At 40.3% G+C, this 26,641-nt stretch overlaps 5 protein-coding genes across 6 annotated transcripts; 2 read left to right on the top strand and 3 right to left on the bottom strand.

The window, feature by feature from the left end:
- Positions 1-1,456: 1,456 nt before the first annotated feature.
- On the top strand, positions 1,457-12,131 carry LOC117792673 (choline O-acetyltransferase). Its single transcript, XM_034632891.1, has 8 exons — positions 1,457-1,532; positions 3,524-3,715; positions 7,721-8,488; positions 9,082-9,431; positions 9,498-9,555; positions 9,809-9,958; positions 10,024-10,224; positions 10,685-12,131. The coding sequence occupies exons 2-8, from the start codon at positions 3,563-3,565 to the stop codon at positions 10,880-10,882; spliced, it is 1,878 nt and encodes a 625-aa protein (XP_034488782.1). The 5' UTR covers positions 1,457-1,532; positions 3,524-3,562; the 3' UTR covers positions 10,883-12,131.
- Positions 3,755-4,649, bottom strand: LOC117792671 (peritrophin-55). Its single transcript, XM_034632889.1, has 2 exons — positions 4,550-4,649; positions 3,755-4,450 (listed from the first exon to the last, which is right to left on the bottom strand). Exons 1-2 carry the CDS (start codon positions 4,557-4,559, stop codon positions 3,837-3,839), a joined length of 624 nt encoding a protein of 207 aa, XP_034488780.1. The 5' UTR covers positions 4,560-4,649; the 3' UTR covers positions 3,755-3,836.
- Positions 6,578-7,479, bottom strand: LOC117792670 (extensin). The gene is made up of 2 exons (XM_034632888.1): positions 7,414-7,479; positions 6,578-7,347 (listed from the first exon to the last, which is right to left on the bottom strand). Exons 1-2 carry the CDS (start codon positions 7,418-7,420, stop codon positions 6,725-6,727), a joined length of 630 nt encoding a protein of 209 aa, XP_034488779.1. The 5' UTR covers positions 7,421-7,479; the 3' UTR covers positions 6,578-6,724.
- A 307-nt stretch (positions 12,132-12,438) lies between the features above and the next one.
- On the top strand, positions 12,439-12,886 carry LOC117792672. The gene is made up of 2 exons (XM_034632890.1): positions 12,439-12,460; positions 12,529-12,886. Exons 1-2 carry the CDS (start codon positions 12,454-12,456, stop codon positions 12,744-12,746), a joined length of 225 nt encoding a protein of 74 aa, XP_034488781.1. The 5' UTR covers positions 12,439-12,453; the 3' UTR covers positions 12,747-12,886.
- Positions 12,887-12,891: 5 nt separating this feature from the next.
- Positions 12,892-23,636, bottom strand: LOC117792668 (mitogen-activated protein kinase kinase kinase 4). Of its 2 annotated transcripts, none has more exons than XM_034632884.1 (8): positions 23,347-23,636; positions 18,542-18,742; positions 17,211-18,001; positions 16,881-17,154; positions 16,462-16,710; positions 13,678-16,399; positions 13,382-13,561; positions 12,892-13,309 (listed from the first exon to the last, which is right to left on the bottom strand). In XM_034632884.1, the coding sequence occupies exons 1-8, from the start codon at positions 23,589-23,591 to the stop codon at positions 13,226-13,228; spliced, it is 4,746 nt and encodes a 1,581-aa protein (XP_034488775.1). In that variant the 5' UTR covers positions 23,592-23,636; the 3' UTR covers positions 12,892-13,225. The 2 variants fall into 2 exon arrangements, with proteins under 2 accessions (XP_034488775.1, XP_034488776.1); XM_034632885.1 differs by lacking the exon at positions 23,347-23,636 and adding an exon at positions 19,175-19,500.
- Positions 23,637-26,641: the final 3,005 nt, after the last annotated feature.

Here is a 26,641-nt window from a genome sequence, read left to right as displayed (position 1 = left end):
GGCATAAGACCACGCACAACACCACGCCTCATACCTCCTGCTTAATCACTTAATTTGCATTTTCCAAAGCCATCCGACGCTTCCTAATACAATTTATTATAATTTGCTGGCAACTGCGGGGAAAACTCTTGCCTCATTTCCTCTAAGATTCTTTAGGTAACTGCGTAGTCCCCCTTTGCAAGAAGCTGACTGTTAGACAGACGGCCGGTTAAAGCTTGTGGTTATTGTTATTCCTGCAAAGACAACAGTCACACTCCGTGTCACAGCAATAGAAACAGCAACAGCAACAACAATAGTGGCAACAACAAAAGAGCGGACACTGAAATTGCTGCCACGTGACTCTTTTGTTGGCGGTACCCACAAATGAGACCAACTGTAGCTAGTTGTAGTCCCACTTCTGGCTCAGACTTGAGTGGGGGCATCTTTTGAGCAGATAATGAAAAAAGGATAATAAATTGCATTAAATTTGGCAGGGCGACGCGTGTGTCATTGAGGGCTGTTAGACCGTTTTGCTTTTATCATGATTGTCGTCAAACCATTTTTATTAATAACATTATGATTGTCATAAGTGCCCCCCAAAAAAGCAGCTAACTTTCTCTCTCATTCTTTTCCTCCTCCCCCTCCTCCTCTTTCTGTTGTATCCTTCAAGTGACGTTCCATTTTAAGAAGTATGTATGTATGTATTTCCATTCATTTGTTATAAGCTGCTCAAGAGATGTTGGCCCACTATCACACTAACTTGGTCTAAAAGCAAATAACGGAAATTGCCGTTACTTTGGGCAACCGGAAGTACTTACACACTCGAGTTACAGACAAACTTTAAAGGAAGCCAAAACGGACACTTGAGAAAGGAAATGTGCACAACTTTAAGTCCAAGTCGGAGTTTTATTGCACATTGTCTAAACGGAAGGCAGCAAATTCCTAACTGATTTGCTTGATGTCTTTTCGATAAAAACTATTTCGTTTCGGTTGCGAATTTTCTAAAAGCGCCCCTAAGCATTAGCAAAAGAACAAAGTAAAAAGATAGAAAATAAATTGAAGAAATGTTCTGAAAAGAACAATAGAATTTTATGAACGCACTTGGGGATGTCCGATTGGTTTTCAACTCAATCAACAATCTGACATCGACATCGACATCGTTGATAAGCCATAAACGTCATGTCCGATAGCATTCTTCGGAAGCTACCAGGCATCGGCACTTGAGTCAACTGACAATGATTAACTAGCAGCGGATTCAACGAGACACTCAATATCAGGTCTTTGATTAATCAGACAGCTTCATGAACTACACATTAGTCAACAATTAAATTTGTTAACAATTATTCAACAACATTTACTTTGTTCTAATCGTGAACAAGCTTAGGACAAACCGCTTCGATTGAAGGTGTTTTAATAACAATTTTATTACCTTATGTTTTAATTAAAATTTCCTCTTTTCTTTTTTTTTTGTAGGATGGAGAGATTCCCTTTTGTCAATACCCAAGAAGTGGCTGTCCACGGCCGAGTCTGTAGACGAATTTGGATTCCCTGACGTGAGTAAAATAGATTTAACAATTTCGAAATTTCTTTGCAGCCAGCTTCAAATATTTGCACAGGAGCTCAACAAACTTGCTACTCTACTAATTCAAATACAAACACAGAAGGGAGAATAATACAGATAGACACATACATACATATATACACACACACAGATAGAAAGACAGACTAATCCTGTTTGTTATAATTACAAATGCAAATAACGAACGCTTTTGTATATAGAAAATGTTCGCTGGGGAGCAACCGGAAATGTGGAACCAGACAGTCAGACTGCCAGACTGTCAGACAATCAGACTGCCAGACTGTGTCAGATCGTCAGACAAATGGGCAGCCCAGGCAACCAAGGGAAACAGGACAACCTACAACCCACAGTTCTAGTAAACAAACATAAATTCAAAGCAAGCATTTCACCCCCTCCCTTTTGCCACCCCACAACACCACTCTCACCTGTAAAAGCACAGCAACAACCCCCGAAATATACTGGCATACATGTATTTCTCTGTAAAGGATGACTGACATCAAAATATGTAAAACTGAAGCTGGGCTGAACTGAGCTGAGTACTTTTTGGATATGGGAAGGGAGAGGAGTGGCTGCAACTTGACTGCTGTCAGAGTCAACTGACAGCTAAGTGAAAAGTTACTTGCAATAGTATTGCCTATGTTCATGTCAATACAACTGGACTAAAAGATACCCTTCACATATTTACAGATGGAATATGAAAGAGAGTTCCTTCTTTTTTTCCTTATCCATTCGATTTGTAACTTTCAGAGAAAAATGTAGACATACCAATATATAATTTAATCTTTAATAAATAGTAAAGTTGATATTCTTGTTGTTTGTCCAACTGACTGACTTAAGCTCAAGTTTGAAAGCTTAACACAACACAGGTATGACACATTCATCGTGGAATAAAATAGCGTTTTGGAAAATTCCACCTGCAAGTGCGTTAAATTTGAGGTCAAAGTTCGCATTTATTTTCAATTTACATATAGTAGTGTTTGGTCAGACGACGGACTCAGTACCCAGGTGGCGCAGAGGATGGTGTATAGACTTAGGCGCAAGAGTACCGCGGCTCGAATCACAGACCAGGCAAAGTTTTATTTTCATTTTTTTATTTTATTAACATTTTTTTAATTTTGCGAAATTTTTCAATTTGGTCAATTTATTATAAAATTAACGAAAAATAACTAAAATTTTTAAAATAAACATCTACTTTGCACAACTGCATATTAATTACTTGGTAATAAATATTTACTTTCACTTTGCTACCCATTTCATGCAAGTACAGTATGACAATTGAGGCTATACCCTAATTGCATATTTGGCATTGCTAAAGTCAGGTGTTGACTTTGCTTAAATACCCCAATTAGAAAGCCATTTGAATTTACAATAAACAGATGATAACTTTAAAATAATACCTAGTTCTTTAACATACATATTATTTAATAGATGAAAATATTTATACAACAACTGTCTTAAATTTTGTATTAGAAATAGGGTGTGATAAGCAGCTGAGTAGTTACTTTGCACGTACAGTGAAATTCCATATCCACAAATCGATTCCAAGTGTTGCAGATGGAACTTTTTGTATGGTGTCACTGGGGAATCTCAAGAGCGAAATTCTCAATTGAAGTTGTCAGTGACAAGGAAAAGTGAAATGCCAAAACAGTTGGTCGTGAGAGGGGGGGGAATTTAATGCAGCACGCCCCAATGTCAGATTCATGCTCCTTCTCTTTTATAACTTTTATTTTTTTCATTTATTTCCCTTTTCCTATATATTTTGCTACCATTTCTTTTTTTGTGATTTGAAATTTGGGTCCCCAGTGTATATTATTTTTTGTTGCTGGTGCTGCTGCTGGTGCTTAAGGGTTGGGTTTTGTATATATCAAATGCTATAATGTTGTGCATACAAATGAGCAAGAGTATAATAAAGGAATCGAGCGGAGAATTCAAAAGTGAACCCTTTTTTTGCCTAACTACTTGCAGACTCTACCAAAGGTACCTGTCCCACCGCTAGAGCAGACTATGGCTGATTATGTGCTCGCCCTGGAGCCCATCACAACGGCATCGCAGCTGGAGCGGACCAAGGGCATCATCAAGCAGTTCTCGTCGCCCCAGGGTCTGGGACCTCGACTGCATCAGTACCTGCTGGACAAGCGCGAAGTTGATGATAATTGGGTGAGTACTCCGCTCACAACGAATACTTGTACGAATAAATGTGATTCATTGCACTTTGAAAACTTTATTCAATCAATCTATGTGTGTAGCGCGAGTGAATTCATAACGGATTGGATATCGACTAACTGTTGATCACTGGTGGTCCAGAGGGTAGATTGGGAACCGTGGGATCTGGGCCTGGTGGGGTGGGACCCTCATTTGGTGATGGTGGCATTGGCACAAAAACGGTGGTTCCTGAAGTTTCGCCGCCAGGACTAACGGTTGTAGTCGAGTCCGTGGGTGGTCCTGGCATCGCCGTGGTTGTAGTCGTGGGTGCACTCGTGGTTACAGTCGCAGGAGCCTTAGTCGAAGGAGTTGCCTTGGTGGTGATGGTTGTAGGGCCTGCGGTTGTACCGGGTGCGGGAGTGTTGCCACCAGGCGATGGTGTGTTCATGGGTTGACACTCAACATTCACCGTCAAGGCGGAGCATTGAACGGCGGGTATGAACTCGGCACAAGGGGTGCAATCCTGCAACACGTAGCTGAAATATTGATTGGCAGGACACTTGGTCAACACTGAAGATGACCCTTGGCACTTATAGAATGTGGTCGGATCCGCATAGTTGGGTAGCTGGATATGCGTATTCGCTAAGCATTTGGGCACAACATTCTGGGTATGGTCTGCATATGGTGTGGCGCAATTATTCTGTGCCTGGGCTCCAATGGCCAAGAACAGCCCAACGACTGAGATGATAACTGAAATTGAAGAAATAGACGAGCGTTATAAAATTGATTATTGATTATCCTTATATAGCTGGTTTTCCTTATTCTCCGACATCAATGATGTTTTCTTACCGGCTTTCATGGCGTTGCTAAATTCTTTTGGGCTTTCGAACGGTTCGTCTTGCTGTTAACTTGGCGTTGCGATCACTGCTAGAAACAATCGGGAACAGAGCCTTTTTATGGCTCGGAGCTCAGTTGGCGCACTTGTTAAACATTCTGTAATCAGTTCGCTCGTCTAGATTAATACATGTCTTTTGTCAAAGTTGCCTGCCAAAATTAAAATGGAAATCAAAATCAGACTGCCAATCGTCTAACGTGGTTAATTGAAATGCGTTTTAGACTCTTTTCTTCCCCCCATCTCTCTCTCTCTCTCTCTTTCCCACTGTTTATCTGCATGTAACGTGGGTAATCTTTTTTTTTTTTTGGGGGGCAAAGATAACATACTAGTACAACCGCCAGAAACTACAATCGTAATGATTGAATAATCGTCAGATAGTTCTCATTCTTCATTTCTCATTCCCAATTGACTTGTCAATTAGCATGGCGTCTTAATCATCGACTTGTATGCACATATATATTGTGCTTATTGGCACTTCTCATGCCACTGACAATGACTTCATATTATCATCATATTTCTAACGAACATTTATCGTCTAACATTCATATCATTTCCAAAATTCATAAGTGATAAACATTGTATTGTTTTTCTTCGGAAATTCAATAATAACGGAAGTCATTAGGTGAAATTTCATACAATCTTTTATTTAATATGAGCAAGGATCACAATTTTAGTGTTGTGTAATAGCAAATAATGATCGTAACCATTTCTGGTAGTTATCTAATTTTTAAATAAAATTCTGAATACTAGTTGCTGTCCCATTTAATTTACATATAAAAACCATAGAATAAATGTATGTTTAAGTAACGTTTCGACCAACATATATACCCTGTGAATCCAATAAATGGGATACGATAATAGAAACCCATTTTGGAAAATTAGCACATGTTATAAGAGGGATGTGATATTAAGGAATTATATTCCAATTTGAAAAAATAAATTCTCATTGAAGAAAGGCTGTTGGAAAGGCAGTAAAAATGTCGGCAATATTTATTAACTGAGTCTTCATAATTTCTAAATGTTTCAAACAATACTAACCCCGACATACAGCTTGTCAAGAAAATGTTTTGATAAATAAAAATACAAAGTTAAATTCAGGGGCCGCAAATAATAGTTATGAATTTAAAAAAATTTAGTACAAAACAATTTTTATTAAAAAATTGAATAATACAAATTACTTTTAATTTTTTGTCAATTTATGTTATAAAGTATAAATTATTCTTAATATACGTCATTTAAGGTCGTGTAATGTACCATAAGAAAAGTATTGAGTCACACATCCTAAATAATTTTAGATTTTGGAAATACGCCACTCGGTTCAAAGGATATTTACATTTAATTTTTATCTTTCAATTTTTATAATAGAAATTGACAAATAATTTTTATATTTGATATTTATAATAAAAATTGATATTAATAATTATTTTGAATTTTTAAATTTAAAATTGAATTTAATAGTTATTTTATGACTTTTTGTAAATATCAGCAAATAATTTTTATTTCAGAATTTTTATTTTACAAATTATAACTGTTACGGTCCCTGGTTTAATTCAATAAAAATTAATCTTTTTTTAATACAACTTTTTTTAAGTAATGAATTTTTGGTAATGCTTAAATTTTTTTCGGATACTCATATGAAAATTACATACACATTGAAAAAAAAAACTGAGGAACAAACAATAAAAGCTTTTAATGATAATAAAATTATTTTTAGCAACAGAAAAGGAAATGTAATTAGCAAATCTGTAGATTACAAGGAAGTATTACAGGGTATTCGCTAGTCTTGATAGCATTTTTACTTAAGGACCATCGACGTAGTTGCAAAAATATCAATCAATTTATAGTGTTGACTGTTTTCGTTATTTGGCCGACAAAAACAATTAGCTAATAGATTTATTAAATTGACTCATTTTAATGGAACTGGGAATACCGATAATTTTAAAGTGACTTTCAAGGCGTAAATTCGTGGCGATAGTCAGAAATATTTGTGAATTGCAGTTAGATATTTATTTGTTGCTATTTGTGTTGTTCAGAATGAAGTTTTGAATGAAATTCCGCTTGTTAATTAATTTCTTAGGTTAGATACTGCTGCTGTCTCCCGATGAAGGGGAGAGCGGGGAAAGGTTGCGTTAGGCCGAGGGCTTCTTCTGTCCCTTGCTGGGAGGCGTGGGCTTCTTGGCTGCCTTGGCGGGAGCTGGAGCGGAGGGTTTCTTGGCGGAAGCCTTGGCTGGCGATGGAACAGATTGCTTCTTGGGAGCGCTGGCTTTGCTTGGAACTGGAGGGAGAACTGGAGCAACTGGCTTCTTGCCAGGCTTGGGGGCATCGACAACCACAGTGGGTGGCGTTGGTGGCTCAGTGGGTGGGGTAGGTGGTGTGGGATCGGATGGAAGGGCATGAACAATATGTTCCTGATGCTCCTCGGGCAAATGAACAGCTGGCATGGAACCCAACACTGGTGGTATCTCATCGATCAAGTGCGTGGTAATGGGAGCTGCCGTGGGCAGGGAATCCATGGGAGGAGCTGGCACATACAAAGCTGGAGCGGCACACTGTTGCAGCACAAAGGTGAACACTTCTCCGGCCGGACAGTGCACAGTCAACTGGCCGCCATAAACGCTCTGGCAGACATAGTACTCCGAGTTGCTGAAATAGCTTGGCCAGCGGATGCCCACCTCCTCACGGTTGCACTGCAGCTTGTAATCGAGACGAGCCTGCGACAAGGCCACCAGGCTAAGCAGAGTCAGAGCGATCACTAGAGAAGTGAGAGAAGAAATGATGAGTAGCTGTTGAGAGAAAACTTCTCTTCTGAGAGACGCACCTTTCATCTTGGGAGTGGGTTGATGGGTAACTTTCAGGAGTATCCGTTGATGTTAGATGAAGCTGTTGTACTGATTTCCAATTGCCAGCCCTGCCCACTATTTATACTGCCCTTATCAAAGATAAGATCTTAGATCTGCGATCGATGCCAACGATGCCAACGATGCCTTATCATGACCTGATAAAAACTCTTCTCTGGAAGGTGCCCAGCAACATTGGGGCACACCCAGCCAAATTATCATTTGGGTTTTGGGTTGAGCACTAATTGAATTTGTAATGTTATTTCCATGTTTCATGTTCCAACTTAGGCATACTATTACTGGCTCAATGACATGTATATGAATGTGCGCATCCCGTTGCCGATCAACTCGAATCCTGGCATGGTTTTCCCACCACGTCGCTTCAAGACCGTCCACGATGTGGCCCATTTTGCAGCCCGTCTGCTCGACGGCATCATTGCCCACAAGGAGATGCTGGACAGCGGTGAGTTGCCGCTGGAGCGTGCCGCTTCCCGGGAGAAGAATCAGCCGCTGTGCATGGCCCAATACTATCGTCTGCTGGGCTCATGTCGTCGTCCTGGTGTCGAACGGGATTCGCAGTTCTTGCCACCACGCAAGTCGTCGAACGATATCAATGAGGATCGTCATGTGGTCGTCATCTGTCGCAATCAAATGTACTGCGTCGTCCTGCAGGCCAGCGATCGTGGCAAGCTCTCCGAGAGCGAGATCGCCTCCCAGATCCTCTATGTGCTTAGCGATGCACCGTGTCTGCCCGCCAAGCCGTCTCCCGTGGGACTCCTCACCGCCGAGCCACGGACTCGTTGGGCCAAGGATCGTGAGGCCCTCCAGCTGGATGAGCGTAATCAGCGCAATCTGGAGCTGATTGAGACTGCACTTCTTGTGCTTTGTCTCGACGAGCCGCTGGGCGTGAACTTCAATGCGCGTGGTTTCAGTGGTGCCACGCCCACCATGCACACGGCCGGAGATCGGGATGAGACCAATATGGCACATGAAATGATCCACGGCGGAGGTAGTGAGTTCAACTCCGGCAATCGATGGTTCGACAAGACCATGCAGGTGTGTAACCAGGTCATAGGTTAATTATATTAATTAAGCTATTTATTTATTTTATTAAATAGCCTAACCTTAAGGTAAAAGCCTTAAAAATATTAAGTTTATTATTTACATCTTTAATTTGTACCTTTAATTTATTTTATTGCTAAACTCGATTCCAGTGTCTTATATATACTATATATACTTAAAACAAAATAAAATTAAATTTTGCTAGTTTAAAGTTGATTGCTTAAAGTTTTTGATTTGAAATGTTATTTTAAGTCTTTTTTTATTATTAAAACTCTAGTTGTAGTGCTTCTAAATAATTGCAAATCTAAATTTAATTCTTGCTTTAAATTTATTAAATATTTTTGATGCAATAATTTTAACATTTTCAATTTCAGTTTTATTTAATACTATTTAATTTTAAATCCAAATTAATCAATTAAATGCCAGATAATTTTAAATATTTTTTTTTAATTTAAATTTCAGTTTTTAATTTTAAATTTAGTTTTAAAGGCATCCATAAATATTATGTTATGAAATTAAGTGAATAATAAAACACAGAATAATTCATTCTCATTTTAATCTAAATTAAATGTTTCGACTCTTTTCAGCTCATCATCTGCACCGATGGCAGCTGGGGACTCTGTTACGAGCACTCCACCTCTGAGGGCATTGCTGTGGTGCAGTTGCTCGAGAAGATCTACAAGTCCATTGTTGACCATCCGGCCGATGACAACGGCTTGCCGCAGCATCATTTGCCACCCCCCGAACGCCTGGAATGGCATGTGAATGCCCAGGTGCAACAGCGTTTTTCACAGGCAGCGATAACCGTGGACAAGGCCATCGATAACTTGGACTTCTATGTGTACCGCTACAAGGGATATGGCAAGAACTTTATCAAATCCTGCCAGGTCAGCCCGGATGTCTACATACAGTTGGCATTGCAATTGGCCCACTTCAAGTGAGTCTACCGAACCAAAAAAGATTTTCAGCTGAAATTCAGTTAACTTCATTCAATATATTATAGACTTTATGGTCATCTGGTGGCCACCTACGAGAGTGCTTCCACCAGGCGCTTCCTGCACGTAAGCATATTATATTTTGTATTATCAATATACATTTTTTTTATATATAAATGTTTTAAAAATTTATTTAAAGAAAAATCCTACTGCTTAGTTTTAATTTTCTTTATTATATGCTAAATTTTATTGATATATGTTATATAAAATTAAATTTAATATTTAATTTTTATTTTGTTATTAAAGTAATATCTGTTGTTGGCTGCCTTAAAAAATGTATATTAATAAAGAAAATAAATAAATGTTTTTCTAATTGTAGGGTCGTGTGGATTGCATACGGGCTGCCAGCTCCGAGGCTTTGGAATGGGCCAAGGCCATGTGTCAGGGCGAAGGCGCCAATGTCCCTTTGGAGAGCGATCGCGAGGATGACGAGGAAGATGCTCGCAAAGTCAAATTTAGCATTTATAGCGTGGGTACTCTTAAATGCTCAAGTAAAAGCTCAATCTCAATCTTAATTCATTACTCCGCTCACAGAAGGACCATCTGCGGGAACTCTTCCGCTGCGCCGTCGCCCGCCAAACTGAGGTGATGGTTAAGAATATTTTGGGCAATGGCATCGATATACCATTGTTGGGTCTGCGCGAGGCTTGCCTGGAGGTCACCGGTGATCTGCATGAACTCTTCACTGACGAATCCTACAAAATATCGCAGTGTTTTCTGCTGTCCACCAGTCAGGTATCAACACCATCATCAGCTCTCAGATCTCAATCTTCTCTCAAGCACCTTCGGCACGACAGCACTCACATTTCATTTAATTTGTGCACCACATTTTATATTATCTAATTGTCTAATCTTTGCACCACAGCACAAACAGCTCCACACGTAAGCTATTAATGTAATTTGCACTGCTCAACAAGGCTGCAAATCTCCAAACTTTTATTATGAAACTTGATTCAATTCAATACATTAAAATAAAAAATATTTTCTGAATCTTTTTAATTTATTCTTGATTTTTTAAGCTTACTAAACAGCTAATTTCAAACTTTTTAGATTTAAGATTCAGATTTTTGTTAATTTTTCTTTAAGTTAAAAAGCAAATAAGAAATGTTCGATTTTTGTGGCTTGCAGTCTTGTTCTTTAGACCGATTTCAAATGAAATTGATGATATTCAATGACATCTGTGTCCGTTAAATAGGTCGCTTGTAGTACGGATAGCTTCATGGGATATGGTCCAGTAACGCCGAGGGGTTACGGCTGCTCCTATAATCCGCAGCCTGAGCAGATTGTCTTCTGCGTGTCGGCATTTTATGCGTGCGAGGATACGAGTGCTTCCCGCTATGCAAAATCTCTGCAGGATTCGCTGGATATAATGCGGGATCTGCTACAGAATTGAATGACAAATGGCAAATGAAGAAGAAGAAAAATGGAACGAATGTTCCAATATAACGAAACATATCAATAAATGTACCTTAGCAACAGTTGATCCTTAAAGATCCTTGACTATACATATATTTGTGTATTTATATGTAATGTAAATGTAAACCGTAGTTAACTAGCGTCCACATGACGTCATCAGTTTATTGCTAACTTTTTAGTGTTGTATTAATCATTTCAATCAACTGTCTGGTTGAAATGCTAAACTGATGTCAATCATACCAACATAATCGTATTGAAAAACTGTGCAACCGCAACTCATTTGCTTTAATTCCAACCAACAAACTAAATTCACTAACTAACTAACTATTTAGTAGATGACAAAGAGAAACTCTAGTCAATTAAATGTTTTAGATCAATTTTATGGGCAATTGTTAGTGCTGTTAATTGAATGTGTTAATTATGCAATATTATTATTAGCCAGTGTTAGAGCTTTAAAGTTTAAACTGTTAGCGCGCCGCTCAAAAGTATGCAATCCTCTTTGTTCCATGTTGTGTTTGAAATTCCCTCACGAATAACGATGAAAAATGGACGATGATATACAAAATGTTATTACAATTGGTATTGATATTGATAAATAAATCAGAAATAGACAAATATTATATATGATAAATACGCTATGCTTGTTATAACTGTCGTTTTGTTGCTGTTAAAAAATGGAAGTTTATATAATAAAATATATATATTTACTCTATGTAGAAATTGTTGAGGGCAAAAATATCAGAACTACGTAAATGCTTTTCTAAATTAAATGTTAATGTTGACATTAAGTTATACTATAAAGACAAAATTGGCAATTCATTGTACGTATATAGACTTGAAACGTAACAATACATATCAATACAATTTATATACCAAACAAAATATGCCAAACGGCGAAACATATCAAGCAAACGAATATGAAATATATATATAGTACACCACTATGTTCTATATAAATGTTATATACAAAAGAACTTCTGATGTATGGAAATGTTAATGAAATATTGTGTAAAAGAGAATATAATTATACTCAAATTAAACTAGTTGATGTGTTCATTGTTGCTATATATGTATATGTATGTACATCTTATGTATTTGTTAAACTGTTAACTTTTCCCCTGTTCCCAAAAATATCTAACTGTGCTGTATATCGTTCAGTTTCACTTGGTTTCTAGTTGATGCATGCGAACAATTGCAAAAAAATAAAAATATATATACATTGCATTGGAATTCTCTTTCTTGACCTACATATGTATACCTACATGCATATGTGTACATATATAGGTAGATATATGCTTAGGAATATTTATGTATGTATATATGATCTTAGTCATACATACATATCTGCTTCCAAGAATTAAGCAGACGCATATCCAAATTTTATATTTATTCATTCCGGCCAAGATAAGCGACAAAAGATAAAACCGACGTTTGATTAATCTTTTCAATTAATTAAAAAAAGAACTAAACAAATTTGTGAGAATTGCGTTGAGCATAAAAGGCACTGGTTTTTCAATTGGCAGCAACAGTCACTGAAAGTCTACGAAAATGAAGTGTAAGTTAACAAATTGAAAGGAATTGAATAGAAGTTGATGTAAATTTTTCCTGTGATATCCTTTGCAGTCCTGCAATTGCTGCTGAGCCTCTGCCTGGCATTCCTGCTCTGCACACTGCCGCTCATCAAGGCCCAGAACAATGGAGTGCCACCAATTCCCACTGCGGCTCCAACACCACCAAACGGCGAGAATGGCGCTCCTAACGGTCCACCTGGCCCACCTGCGGCGCCAACAACAGTGGAAACTCCTGAAGTCAGCACCGTATTTCCAAACTATGCCGGATAAGTGAATCGAAAGGAATGAATTCTGATTCACATACAAGTTTCAACTTGAAAATGAATTCTATTGCATTATTCCTTCATTTCTTGGTTTAATTCGAGTTCGCAGTATGTGTAAAGAATTTAATAAATAAATTTGCAAAAAGATTTTCGTGATATTTTGTTTTCTTTAATTTCTGTGTTTAACATGCATTGATTAAGTTTAATTGTGCGTTTCTGTCTTGTTTACAAATATTTCATAGGATATTTATTGTCCAAGATAAAACTAGGCGCGGCCAATGCACAGCTCGACCTTCGGTCGCCTTCTTTCACATAAATTATAGAGCACAGCACGGATACACATACACATACACACACACACAAACACAAACAGATACACAGCACACACACATACGCTTATATATAGTCGTATATCTGTGCAATCGATAACAAATGACAGTTTTATAGATACACATGTACTATGTACATATACATATTTTTCGTTAGCTAATTCTGCACAACATTGCGCCTAAATGAGCCCCTCATCTGTGCCTGCAACTGCTCGCTGCTGTACTCCTCATCCCGTCCAGACTGCAAAAGAGAGACAATTGATTGTTTGGTTTATTAAATCATTTATGAATAGGATCTGAATCTGAATTGTACCTTGCAGAAGTTCTGCTCGAGCAGCTCAATAGCTGCCATACGCATTTTGGGATCATGCTGCAGACAATTGTCGATGAACTCGTGTCCCTCCTGGGAGAGGCTCTCCGGTGCCTGCGGCTTCTCGCCCATGCCCACTTTGAACATGATTTGGAAATTGGAATCAAATTGTGCCCAAGGACGCTGCAAAAGTAACAACAATGGAAATTACTCAATGGAAATTACTCAAATGCTTCACATTCTTGCATCATTGATAAGTTTGGCCTGTTATCAATCAGGTCACTTATCTGGCGACTTACCTTGCCCGAGGCCATCTCGACTACAACGCAGCCCACCGACCAGATATCGGCAGCTCTTCCATGGCCATCGCTGTTCGTCTTGGTAAACACTTCTGGCGCCATGTAGGCCTGGGTGCCCACATAACCCTGAAGCTCGCCGGGCACCGTGGTGTGTGCCTGGATCTTGACTGCAGATCCGAAGTCGCCCAACTTGAGACTGTTGCTGCCATCCACTAGGAATATATTGGCCGTCTTGATATCCCGATGCACAATGCCGTGCTTGTGCAGCTCGGCGACTCCAGAGAGCAGCTGTGCGGTGAATCGACGTGACAGAGCCTCGGGTAGGCCGCCAGTCAGTTCGACGAGGGATTCGAGGGTGCCCTCGGAGCACAGTTCCATGAAGATGAGCAGCTCCTCGCGATGCACCTCGATGCCGTAGTATCGCACCAGATTCTTATGCTTGATGCCCTCCAGTATCTTTAACTCCTCCGCCACATTCTTGAGGGCACGTGTCTCGCCCGGCTGTATGGCGATCTCCTTCATGGCCATCAGTTCGCCGGTGTTGTTGTTGACCGCGGTGTAGACCTTGCCAAAGCGTCCTTGGCCAATCTTGATGCCGCGATGCCAACGGAAGTTTACGCTGCGAGCTCGGATTTGCACCTTATCGCATGAATTTAGCGCTTTCACCTGGCCAATGAGACGACGTTCTCGTAGATGCTCCTCCAAGTCAAGATCCAATCGATTCACTGCATCCCGAACTCGCTCATGGCGTGATGCTAGAGGCGTCGAGTTGCTGCTTTCTTTGCCGGAAGATGTGGAAATGGGCGGCGTCTGTGGCACCAAGAGACGAAGCTCCCCGTTGCCGCTGCCATGAGGTGCCTCCACGTAGTCGGTGCTGTCCACGGAACTGTAGGTGGCCGAGCTCTGCTGCAGCAGCTCCTCCTTGAGACTGAACTGAGGATGCAGCAGCTTGTTGTATTGTGGTGACTGCAATGGCGGCGTATTAGGATTCAAGATAATGCCAGCCGACATTGGCGTCCGTGTTGGCGTCCGGGAGCGACTGGTGGCCGGAGAGGATGTCTTGCGAGTGCGTGGCGATGCCTTCTTGCGGGCAACCTTCTCCGGCTCCGACGTTATGCCAATCACATGGGAAATGCAGCGATCCATTTGCTGTTTCAGCTCCTCGAATTGTGTGTCATTCAAGTGTTGGGTGATCTGCAGATCACAGGCCAGCATGAGAAACTCTAATCCCTGGGAGGCCCAACGCGGACGCATGCCACGTCCACGCTCGCAGCGCTCCATCACAAAGTGCATCCACATTTTGGCAAAGGCAATGATGCCCAGGGCCAGATCCACAGTGTGTGAACTGTCCTTTTGGTCCATGATGCGCTGCTCGAACAGACGGATCACATCCTTGTGATACTCGAATCCAAACTTGTAGCCCTGGTGCAGAATTTCGCGGGTGCGCGACAATACGGCAAGGCGATCCTGTTCGTCCAGATCCTGCATGTTGCTGAGACAACATCGCTGCTGGACACCTTTAATGATCTCGGTCAGTTTGTTGCGCACCTCGAGCACATCCTGTTGCAGCAACTTGAATGCGGACTTCACGTCGGAACAGATGAAATCATGCTGATGATTGGCCACATCATGCTCATAGTGCTCGCGATGAAAGTCCGTTGTCTCCACATCCCGACAAAAGGTCTTGGCAAAGAAGAGCACCTTTATCGAACGCTCCCGTTCCTCGGTGAGCAGCGCCTGCGTCTCCCGGCAAATGGTGAGGAGTTGCCACTTTAATTCCTCGTTATCGTTATTACTGTGCGCGGTGCCAGCAATCTGTTCATCCAACTCGCCGGATCTCTGGACCAAACGCTTTGAAATGCTGCGCAAAAGTTTGCTAATGATGCCACAAAACTTTTGGGAGGCAAGCGTGTGCATGCCTTTGATCATGGGACTGATCAGCTTGGTGAACATCCATTCCTTCTCGAGCACGGACTTCTGATTCGTCTCCGGCACGGCAACCAGCACCAGTTGATCAATATAGTCCAAGTACAGCTCGAATGTCTTGCGCACAGTGGCATCGTATTGATTCAGAATATTTATATAGCTGATCAACTCTGATTCGTTCTCGGCCAGTGCCGTCGTTATGTGGCGCTGATAACGCTCCCGATGTGTCAGGGCCAAGGTGAGCCCCTCTCGCAGCTCCTTCATCAGTTGCTCCAAGCTTAGAGGATTGGGGCGAACGGGACGCGTCTCGAGACGCATCCGCAAGAATTCGTGCATGAATTGCAACGGAATTCCGCTGAGGAACACAAATGTGGGAATGTACGAGGGCAGATTGATAGATTGCGCCTCCTCGCTCCAGTAGCCATAGGTGCGTAGCTCGATGATCTGCTCGTGACTAATTTGTGGATCCATGCGTGGCACATCCTGATCAATGACGTCCGCATCCAGCTCAAAGTCCTCCATATCCTCCGCCCCAGGTTTCTCCAAAGCAATGTGCGCCTTGTACAACGCCACATTGTGCAGCTGATGCAAAAAGGCCAACGATTTGGCCAGTCCACGGCACTTTAGCACATTCTCAATGAACTTGCGATACAATCCCGAGGATTGCTCACCATTGTAATCGTTGGACGTGCCCAGCGGCTCCACGCTAAAGATGTTGATGTCATGCATCGATCCCTTGCGCAATTGGCCATGTTGCAAATCGTTCGACAGCTGACTAATCTCCGTCGATGTCGATCTATAATGGTGTCAACTCATTTTCATTTTCATTCATTCATTTTCTTCCCTGCCTACACTTACTCATTGCTGCTTGAGGTCTCGCCCGGCACATGGGTCGAGTCGTTCAGCATAAACTGCACCTTGGCGCAGGACATTGTGCCGCATCCTTTGCGTGGTCCTTGACCATTGCCCGCCACACTCGGTGGCTTTATGGAGTCCATTGAATTAACCGCCGAGTCATCATTTTCCACGCCCGAGGCAGAGGAATTTCCGCTATCCGAACCCCTGTAGGATGTCTGCACTGGCCAGGAGAACTTGACATCCTGCAGCCTGCAAAGATCAAGTATAGTTTTAAAACAATTTTGAAAGCTTTAGTCGAGCCTGGACTTCATAACTTTTCTAATCTTAACCGATTTCCCTGCGGAATAACAATTTTGTCATTATTTATTTACATAACTAATATTTTTATGTGACTAATGTATATATATGTATGAACTTACCTGGCTAGAATCCTGCCCAGAATGCTGAGCTTCAGCTTGTTCTGCTTGGTAATGTTATACCAAAGGCACATGGATTTGATGCGACCCACAAAGCTCTGCGATTTGTAGATGGGATGCAGTGCACCCATGGCCTGGGATGAGGGATACAATGCCTCAGCCACCTCTAGGCGCGTCAGAAGATCCTCCACTTCACGCAGCGCCAACTCCTGCTGTTCCATGCAATCCTTGCAATATAGAGACATGCATCCCTGACATAGTTTGCTTGGCAAAGGAGCTGCAAGAGATTAACGTTAGCGGGAAAATAAAGTAGGAATTGATATGGAAACTTACAACTCGCATTGGAATTGGCATCCGAGTGGATGCCACTGTCAAGGCTCAGCAGGCTGGGCTCGCGTCTGTAGCGTGGCTGGAACTTGTAGCTGATGATCTGGGTGAGAAGATCGGAGACACCGTGACGTGCCTCAAAGAGGTACTTATCCTGCTGCTCAACGGTGCGATCGGCCTGCCAGGCCTGCAGCTCCAACCAGATGAGATCCTTCAGCTCCGTCTGCCACGTATGCTCCTCCTGTGACAATTTGGCATCCTGTCTGTCGACGCTTCCCAGCTTGATCAGATTCGCAAATGTCTCATGGAAATCCTTACGCTTGGCCAATCCCGGAGTTTGTTTGCCATCCACTCGCAACTGCGGCAGCTGCGGCAACTGTGGTGCAAACGCCAAGGGGGGAGCAGAGGAGCGACAGCCGATGGGTCGAGAGGAGACACAACGATATCGATTACAGCTCTCCACCACCTTGGATGCAATACGCAGTGGCAACGCTGCCGATGCATCCGAACTCAATGGCATTATCTTGTCCAGTGCCTCCTGTGTGTGTGCACCCTCATGGAAACTGTTGCCACGCGGCGGCACCAACGTCGACGTCGCCAGCGAGCTCTTCATCTCACGCTCCGAATCCCGAAGAAGCGACTGCAATCTCTTATCCGTCCTCTTGCCCTCCTCGTTGACGAACATCTGGTTGAGCAGGGCACAGTCCATGGTGTTCCGCCGTTGCACCCTAGTACGTGCCAGTCGCGTCATCCCCTTCTTTGGTGTGGCTCCAACACTGGCGGGCGCATCTGTAGAGCTAAGAGCGATTTTAAATTAATTCACAATTTGCATATAAAGATTACTCTTTAAGATAGAAAATCATGTTACATATAAAATGAACCAATAAAGAGAATAGAAAATGTACCATATGCAATTGTAAAGATACCCTACAACCATTTTCAAAATACCCCCAACACACATACAAAGCTCCATCCTTTAATTCTTCTTATTTGTATTTCAAATAAAATATACAAAATATACAGTCTTGACATTTTTGGGATTTAATGAGGTTAAAGTAAAGAAGAACTCTAAGAAAAGTCAAGTCTGTATCAATAAAAATGTGATTTTAATTCATTAATTATTTTTATTAAATGTGGAAGAATGAGTGGGTAGAAACACGGCAACAGTAAGTGGAAAAGACAAACACCACAAATGTATTAAAGATTATATGAAACTTAGTAAATAAATGATGAATGGAATTGACTTTTATTAGATGATCACAACGGACACAACCAATGGGGGGATCCCCTTAAAAAAGATGTATCTCAACATAGCTGAATGGAATGTTGTTACTTACGCCACAACGTTGGCCACCTTTTGTTTACGCTCCCAGTCACGATTCTTGATCTTTTGACGGGTACGCGGAGGCGTTGTGCCAAATACATCATAGTGTGCCGCCAGCTCATCATCTGGATGCAGATCCTCCTCCAGGGTGCCGATGCGGGCGTTTGCCATTTGCATGGGACGCGAGGGCATCTGTTTCACGCGGTATTCCACTCTAACAGCGATTCATGGCAAGTAAACAGGAAGGAGAAGAGGAGATTGTGAGAATCATCCAATTATAATCAAATTTGTTGCACTAATTGCAGAGGCAGCGACTGCTGCCAAATCGCTGATAAGCCATGCAAATATGGACAAAAGACAGATAGGGGCAGGTGGGTGGAGAAGGTGGTGAAGACAGAGAAGAAGGAGGACGAGGAGGAGGAGGAGGAAGTGAGCGTTGTTATCTTATCGATTGTTTATCGCACGCTTACAGCTGACAGTCGCTTGTCACGCCTATAATTATGCTTTAATTTCATTGCTGATTTGATTTATACTACTGTCCATATGCAGAATGCGTGTGTGATTGACGACAACCAAATCACACAACATTTCCACGCACTCTTTCATCAGATTTACACTTTACTTTTGATTCCGTCACTTCACTTACTTTTTACGCGGCATTTTCGCTGCTCTGATTTCAGATTTCTGCTTACAGTTTCAACAGCACCTAATACAGTTTAAAAGAAACTGTCGGATTGAGAGTCAATGTCAAACGAAACGATAAAACTCTTCTTTTTATTTGTTGATAACTTGACAAGTGCTTTGCTTGTTGCTGCTGTCGTTGTAGTTGTTGTGGTTGTTGCTTTTTAATTTCACAAATGTAATTTCTAAACGAGTAAAATACCATTGAATTTATGCACTTGCAATTGTAAACGGGGGGACTGCGACAATATTTTTAATCAAACGCAAACACAAACACACCCACAGAAACAGACACAGACACAGATACATTCAGACATGTAAACAGACACACACACACACACACACGCGCGCACTTGTAATAACAACACTATAGAACTTTTAAAGCGGATGCCCGCTGTCGCTGCCGCAGTCGATGTCGATGTCGCAGTCGCAGTCACTGTCACTGTCGCTGCTGAGCGATGAGTGTGCTCACAAAATGAACTATGGGACAGTGGAACCCGTTGTAACCCATGTTCCACAGTAAGTGTGCTTAGTGTTGTTGTTGCGCGGTCACAAAGTTCACACGCCTCCCAAATGCACCGTGCGGTGAATTTCACAATATAAACAGTCGAAATGTAGAGGAGAAAAAAAATAAATATAGCGAAATCAAAGCGCGTTTGGATAAACCAAGCAAAAGCGACCACTTGCGGAGGCCATTGTCGTGCGAATTGAAATGCGGCGACAGACCGTCAATTTATTAGCACTTTAACAAAAATTTAGACCATGTAGTCGCTGATACAATATTGTGTATAATACACAGGCACACCGACTACATACATATGCACATAAAGTATGTGTGTGTACAAATACACACACATACGATATACGTGTATGGGCACATGTATAATTAATGAACGGACGAGCAGCGGCGACTGCAACCCACAGCCAAGCGCGACAAACTAATCGGCATGCGAGCCCCAAAAGAGTCATCCAATTCCAATTGCTTGTTGGGACAGTAAGTAAGTAAGAAAGCGAGAGCGGGAGACAGCGAGAGCGGGAGCGGGAGACAGCGAGAGCTAGCGAGTAAACGAACCAGCGAACCAGAGTGCTTTGTGGGTGGCAGCGAGAGATAGACAAAGTGGAACGCAAGTGCAAGTAAGCGTGAGAGAGCGAACAATTGTGGAAGAACCTGTGGAACGCAAGTTCAACGAAGCGGCGCGACGCTTCGCTCTCTCCCTCTCTCTCTCTCTGTTTCAACAGATCGAACAGTCGGCAGATCAAGCGATTTGTATTTTGGTTGTGGCGAATATTTATTTATTATTGTTAATTTATGAAACTTTTATTATGTACGCGCACATCAGCTTATTAGCATTTGTGTTTACCCGAGAGCAAGTCGATTGGCTTTTAATTTTAGACAATATTTCGGATTTATGACCACTGCTCTGTATACTTTACGTACAGTGGTTAAAGTGTATAAGAGTGAAGGTCAAAGGTGTCTATCGGATTCTGTATAATCTGTTTGACAAAAGCTTAGCCTGGGACAAGACTAAACACATTCACCCCACCTTCTTTTGAAAATAAATATAACTCCTCTTATGCTGCCGAAATTCTCATTTCGATTGATTTATACAAAGCCAAATTTATATGAGAAACAAGAAGATTAATGTATGTAGGTTATTAACTTGGCAACAGTTCATTCAAATCAACTCTTTATTGTTAGCAATTTAATGTATGTAGAAACATATATAAACATTACATCAACCAATTATTTATGATTTCATTATCATTATCATTTTCAGTCACATAATACGACTATTTAATTAATCATGTACAGTAGGTATAATCATAGATAGTAGAAGATTAAGCGAGCATTACAAATATACATACTTTGAATTTTTTTATCAGTTTGTTTAACCCTTTACAATCATAAATTTCAATAAATTGGGAAATAAATGTTTCTTGCTTAGTTTTTGTTTTGGTTTTAAGTTATGTTTCCAAAATATATCCATTTCACAACTATTTTTCCCTATATTACCATTAGAATACATATCTCTATTAATACTGATATTATCAATTTAAGTGCCTGGTTTGTGTAATACCCCGGTTTGTGGGTTTTAAATACTTTTTATTAATATTTATTATTAGCCCTGCCTAGCTCTGATGCTCCAGTGTTCTCACAGCCGACTTTCACAATATGTAAAAATCTGGTGTATTGTTTATAAAAAATTATTTAATGCATTCAGTTAACAACACATATTTGTAGTACTTTCTATGTTTATTAATCCACATATATCGAAACCACTTCTCACACTTTTACAATTGTACGGGGAAATTTATAGACAAAAATTTGTAAACAAGAAAATCTTTTTGAAAAATTCAAATTATTTGCGGTTAATATCCAGTGCTGAGTGTGTTGCGGAAATGTTTTGCGTGTGCTATAATTATGCTTATCAAATGTGTAATTATTTGTACGTACATTAATAGGCGGGCATATGCAAATGTTTTCCAGTGTAATTATACTTACGCATTGGCAAGTGAGAAAGAAACTGAGTGTATGGGATGTAGAGAGACAAGGAGGCAGGAAGAGAGAGAGAGACAGTGATGGTCCATTTGAAGTTCAAGTGCATTGCAAGATACAAGATACAATATTTGGCTGTGGCATTGATCGTGACGCAAAAAAAAAATAAAACCAACGGCATTTGGCTACGTGAGCTGTTACGTGTTTCTCATTCCAATCACGCTGGCAGACAACAGTTAGCCGAGAGAGACAGACAGATTGACAGACAGACAGACTGGCAGAGGTGCTAAGGAATTCCATTGACGTTCGACTGGAACTTGGAAATTGAGAAGAAAGCGAATTCGATATAAAAACAGAATTGGTTTTTTTTTGCTTTCAACCTAACGCATAACGAAAGAGGTTAACAAAGCAAAATGTGCAAGCACACGTATGCATGCATGCATATGTATGTATGCATGTGAGCGTATGTGTGTGTGTGTTTGAATTAAACGCGTTTTAACTTCAGCAGCCTTCACCCCGATCATCATCAATACTTTAAAACTGGTATGGGAGACAGAGAGGAAGAAGAACAAGTGAGCGACTGGAGACCAGATAAAATTCACTAAATTTCAATAGGCAATTCCCGTTCAAAAGGGGGCAGAATACACAAACACACAATATCTATTGTATATTTAATATTTCTTAATTCAAAGAACTTTTGTTTTTATATTTACGTTTTCCTAACATTTTGGCAACTAATTTTTATTTTTTGTGTACATAAATCATTCCGCTAATCTATAACCGAAATCCAACATAGCCGAAACCCTAACTAAAGCCGATATTCGTTTGGTTTGATACCCTCAACTAAACAGATATTTTTTAAACACAGTGTAAACTTAAGCAAATTATTTGAATTTATTTTGTGCATATGCTTTTTACGGAATCAAGCAATGAAAGCAAATTATATTAAGAAATGTTGGGGGCCAAATAAGCTGTGCGCCACTGTAAATATGTCTCAGGCATGAATAATCGTAGCGGAAAAGGTAAAAATTGTCTTAGATATGCATATAAGTACCTATGTATGAATGTGTGTACAATGTATTTGGGCGTGAGTGTTGTCTTATCAGCCAAATGGTTTTCTTATCAGCAAATATCTTGAAAGACCCCGATTTTTAGCCAGCCAGAGAATTGCGATGTACATTTCAACATACTTATACGTGCATGCATTTACACAAGTATATACATACATACATAGGTGCATTTATATGATAAATACCACAGTCGCAGCGAGTGTTAAATTTCAAGCCGAATTTACATTTTTATTGCGGTCTTGCAGATTTTTTTTCTGACGCTCCAACAACAAAATGTATAAAAGAAAACGCGAATACAACAAAAACGAAGCTCAAAACACGTTGTTTATGTTTTGACACTCAAAGCTGGTGAAATATGCGGGAGCAATGTAGAGACATACAAAAATAAATCGCACACGCGACTATAAGCAACACAGCTCTCACAGAGAGTAAAACACATACATGTGCACGCGTCTACAAGTATTTATTGTTGTTTTTGCTTTCTGGGTTTTTTCGCCGCCATTCGCGACGCCGGCTTTGGCAGCAGCAGAGAGTAATAGTAAGTCATAATCAGAAGTTTTTTCCTCTCACCTTGCATCCTCATCCACATTGAGTTCGCGACGTAATCTGATTGGAGGCACGGGAGCTGGTTCAGGAGGTGGGGCTGGAGGTGGAGTCGTTGCTCTCCCAAACTCTCCAACTGAAATTGGAGCTGTAGGTGAGTCTTCTGGTTGTGCTGGCGGCGACGTCGCTGTCGCCATTGCCATCGTTGAGAGTTGCAGGCCTTGTAGAGCGACGTAATCAATGGTACGCACTCTTCGACGATTGTTTGACATCTTTGTTGTAGCTTGTGTTGTTGCTCTCGCTGTTATTGTTATTGTTGTGGCTGTTCTTGGAATTCTTAGGCAGCTAACTAGCACATGCACACACACGAACACACTATATATGTATATGTACGTATACGTTAGCACAAGTTGTTTTTGTTGTTATTGCTCTCACTGGCGCTAATCAAATTTATTTAAATTTTGTACTTTCACGGCACACAAACACACTCGCGAGTTCATAACGAAAGCGTCGAGTTTAAATTTGAAATAATTCACCTCTTTTGAGTGAGCGGCTCGAGGAATCAGGTGACAACTTTAACGCGCGTCTGTCCTACCTGCACGCATGTTGTGCAAACATTGCGGTCTTAACTGCCAGTGTGACCATAAACTGATAATGAAATAATGCCAATAAGAAATGCAACCGGTGAGTATATCAGCTGATGGAAACGGGTAACTATTAGCTGGAAATCTGGATATTTTAAATATATTTTCAGCTAAATTTGAACATTTTTGATAAAAACTGTGCAAAAGTGCCTACAAAACCAAATTTGGATGCTTTCCAGCCAGAAACAGCTATATATGTCTCTAAAAAGTTGGCAGCACTGGTGTGGAAACACTGTTTTGAGCCAAAGTTTATCAGTCCTAAGGTTGCCAGCCTAAACAAATTTCTGATCTGGTAACATGTACCATTAAAATCAAATTGCAAAAACAGTTGCAGCTAAGAAAATTTAACTTATTTTGATTGTTTCTTAATATTGAAGATAGAATTTTTAAAATTTTTGCAGACTTATTGTTAGAATTTAGTAGATTTTAACGCCTGTTCAAACTATCGTTAATCTTTTTCTGGGATTCCAGGCTGCCACCCGGCAATGCGAAATCAAAACGCTGACGCTGCTGAAAGCTGCTTGCTATAATACCCGCAGAAGCGCGCGCGCATTTGAAAGTATATAATGGTGTTAACACACTGAAGTTTTGAGTGTGTTGCTAATTAAGTTATATTCAACTCTTTATTAAATTAGAATATGAAAACGAGTTAGACCCCGAGCATTGTCCGCCAAAAGCGTGAAATTAAGTTAATTTTGAGTTTCAAAATTTTTTGGCCTTGACTTTACGGCCAACTGAAAACTGTTGACGATAACCAATTTGTGTTGTATTTATTTTATATTTTTCTTACTTTTTTACAGCTGTCACACATTTCACATTAGAGTCCAATCAGGTTATTTGCATTGCCTGACAGATAACATTTAATTGGGTTGAAAGACATCATGGAAACTTCGCTTTTCGAACACACTGTGCAACATTAGTCGTTTGTGAGTTGCCAGTTGCCACTGTATGCATTACAAATTAGTTGCAATTTAATAATTGAGCCATAATGTGCCTACACACACAACGAGTTGTCAGATGGGCCCATTTGAGGCGTTTGCCTTTGCCCAAGTTATTAACCAAAATATTAGATCCTCACACAACAAAAAATGCCTTTTGTGCGCAAACGCGCGAAATTTACAAACAAAACAAAAAAAATCGAAAAAAAAACCTTTTGCCCATCGAGATACGTACGTGTTTTTATAATTAACACATTTTTGATTCATAAAACAAATACATATCTATTGCGCTCGTACGGAGCTTACGTTGTCTATATCTTGGACATGAGTTGGAACAGTGACGTCGCCACTTTTCGACACTCTGACACTGTGACGGTTTCACTTTTATTCACTGGAAATTGAATCATCTGCAATGTGTCCTAATTCCAGGCAATACCGATATGAGTCCATGGTAACAACAATTAAAAATGAATATAATACATATTTATATTAAGGTTGACGCATTTTGTGTACATTATTTACCGTTAGCTGGTTAGTTTAGCAGATAACCGTTATCGATATTGCTTTGGGACCCTGTACATGGTAATACAAAAGAGTTATTAAGGACAATTTTATAGATGCAAAAACAAACTATCTTTCCAAGATATTAAGCATGACTGGAAAGGATTAACTTTAGTTCTGTTAACAAACAAAAAAAATATTTATTTATTAATTTGTACAAAAACAGTAGACAGAGAGAACAAATAATTAATTCGAGTTTAAATAAAATTATCAAATAGAAGTATAAAATGAAAAAAATTAAAGATAAAGTTTAAGTGTCTTAATTGAAGTTTCTTTTTAAATATTGTAATTTTTCACAATTTTGATTTTTGTTATTGGGAAATTAAATACAGAGTCTCTTTACGTCGTGTCTGCTTTCCTATCCTAATTTTTTTATTTTTTTTTTGTTGAACCAAAAGCTGTACATTCAACATGGATTGCGTTGTTTGACACAAACTCATCGCTTCTTATCTGGCCACAACAACATGTTCTGATAGGCATCATAATAATGTGTGTGGCTTTGTCAACAAAATGCTGATGTCTACTTCTAATATATGCCAATATATATGAACAAAAATCCCCATTTCCACTCAGGAAACTTCTTAAGCCTTGCATAGTTATCTACTTATTATAATTGCGCATTTCCATTGTCGCTATTCTTAAATACATAGATACACTCATACATGCTTAGATTGTCATTCTAAGGCGTTTACAAATCGTGCCCTCATCATCTGTTTACTAAACAGTCCGTACAATGACGTTGACGGGAATGGATCCCCATTCTGATAGCATCTTAACCTTTACGTTGTGCTTAAATAGGTACCGAGTATCAAGAGGTATTGTTATCGGGCAAGTCCGCTCTGAATTTGATGCCAGCCCAGTGGCTTTCTCTTTGATTACATGTTATCAAGTACAATAACATATGATTATCACTTAAGTAAGCACAATCATCGTGATATGTGAACACACACACACATACACACACCTCTACTATTTCGGCAGTGTGGGCGTAGAACACTTGCACAAACATTTGAGAGATTCTTCCAGTTTACTTATTACATGTTACATACGGTATGTGTGTGTGTGTGTGAGTGCCTTTGTATACATTACGCCGTCTGCGCTTTATTATCCATTCTTAAATTGCATACAATGCTGCTCTCCAGACACATACAAACCTACGGACATATCCGTCTGCAATGA

This window comes from Drosophila innubila (genome assembly GCF_004354385.1).
Source record: "Drosophila innubila isolate TH190305 chromosome 3R unlocalized genomic scaffold, UK_Dinn_1.0 2_E_3R, whole genome shotgun sequence".
Taxonomy (NCBI): Eukaryota; Metazoa; Arthropoda; class Insecta; order Diptera; family Drosophilidae; genus Drosophila; species Drosophila innubila.
The sequence above is the reverse complement of the archived record's forward strand: the minus strand, read 5'-3'. Positions and strand labels throughout refer to the sequence as shown.

Coding starts and splice junctions, on each gene's coding strand:
- LOC117792673 (XM_034632891.1), top strand. CDS start 3,563: ATGGCTGATTATGTGCTCGCCCTGGAGCCCATCACAACGGCATCGCAG. Junction 9,432..9,497: donor TTGCAATTGGCCCACTTCAA/GTGAGTCTACCG, acceptor AATATATTATAG/ACTTTATGGTCATCTGGTGG. Junction 10,225..10,684: donor TTCTGCTGTCCACCAGTCAG/GTATCAACACCA, acceptor TCCGTTAAATAG/GTCGCTTGTAGTACGGATAG.
- LOC117792668 (XM_034632884.1), bottom strand. CDS start 23,591: ATGTCAAACAATCGTCGAAGAGTGCGTACCATTGATTACGTCGCTCTA. Junction 16,711..16,880: donor CTGGGCAGGATTCTAGCCAG/GTAAGTTCATAC, acceptor TGATCTTTGCAG/GCTGCAGGATGTCAAGTTCT. Junction 16,400..16,461: donor GAGACCTCAAGCAGCAATGA/GTAAGTGTAGGC, acceptor ACACCATTATAG/ATCGACATCGACGGAGATTA.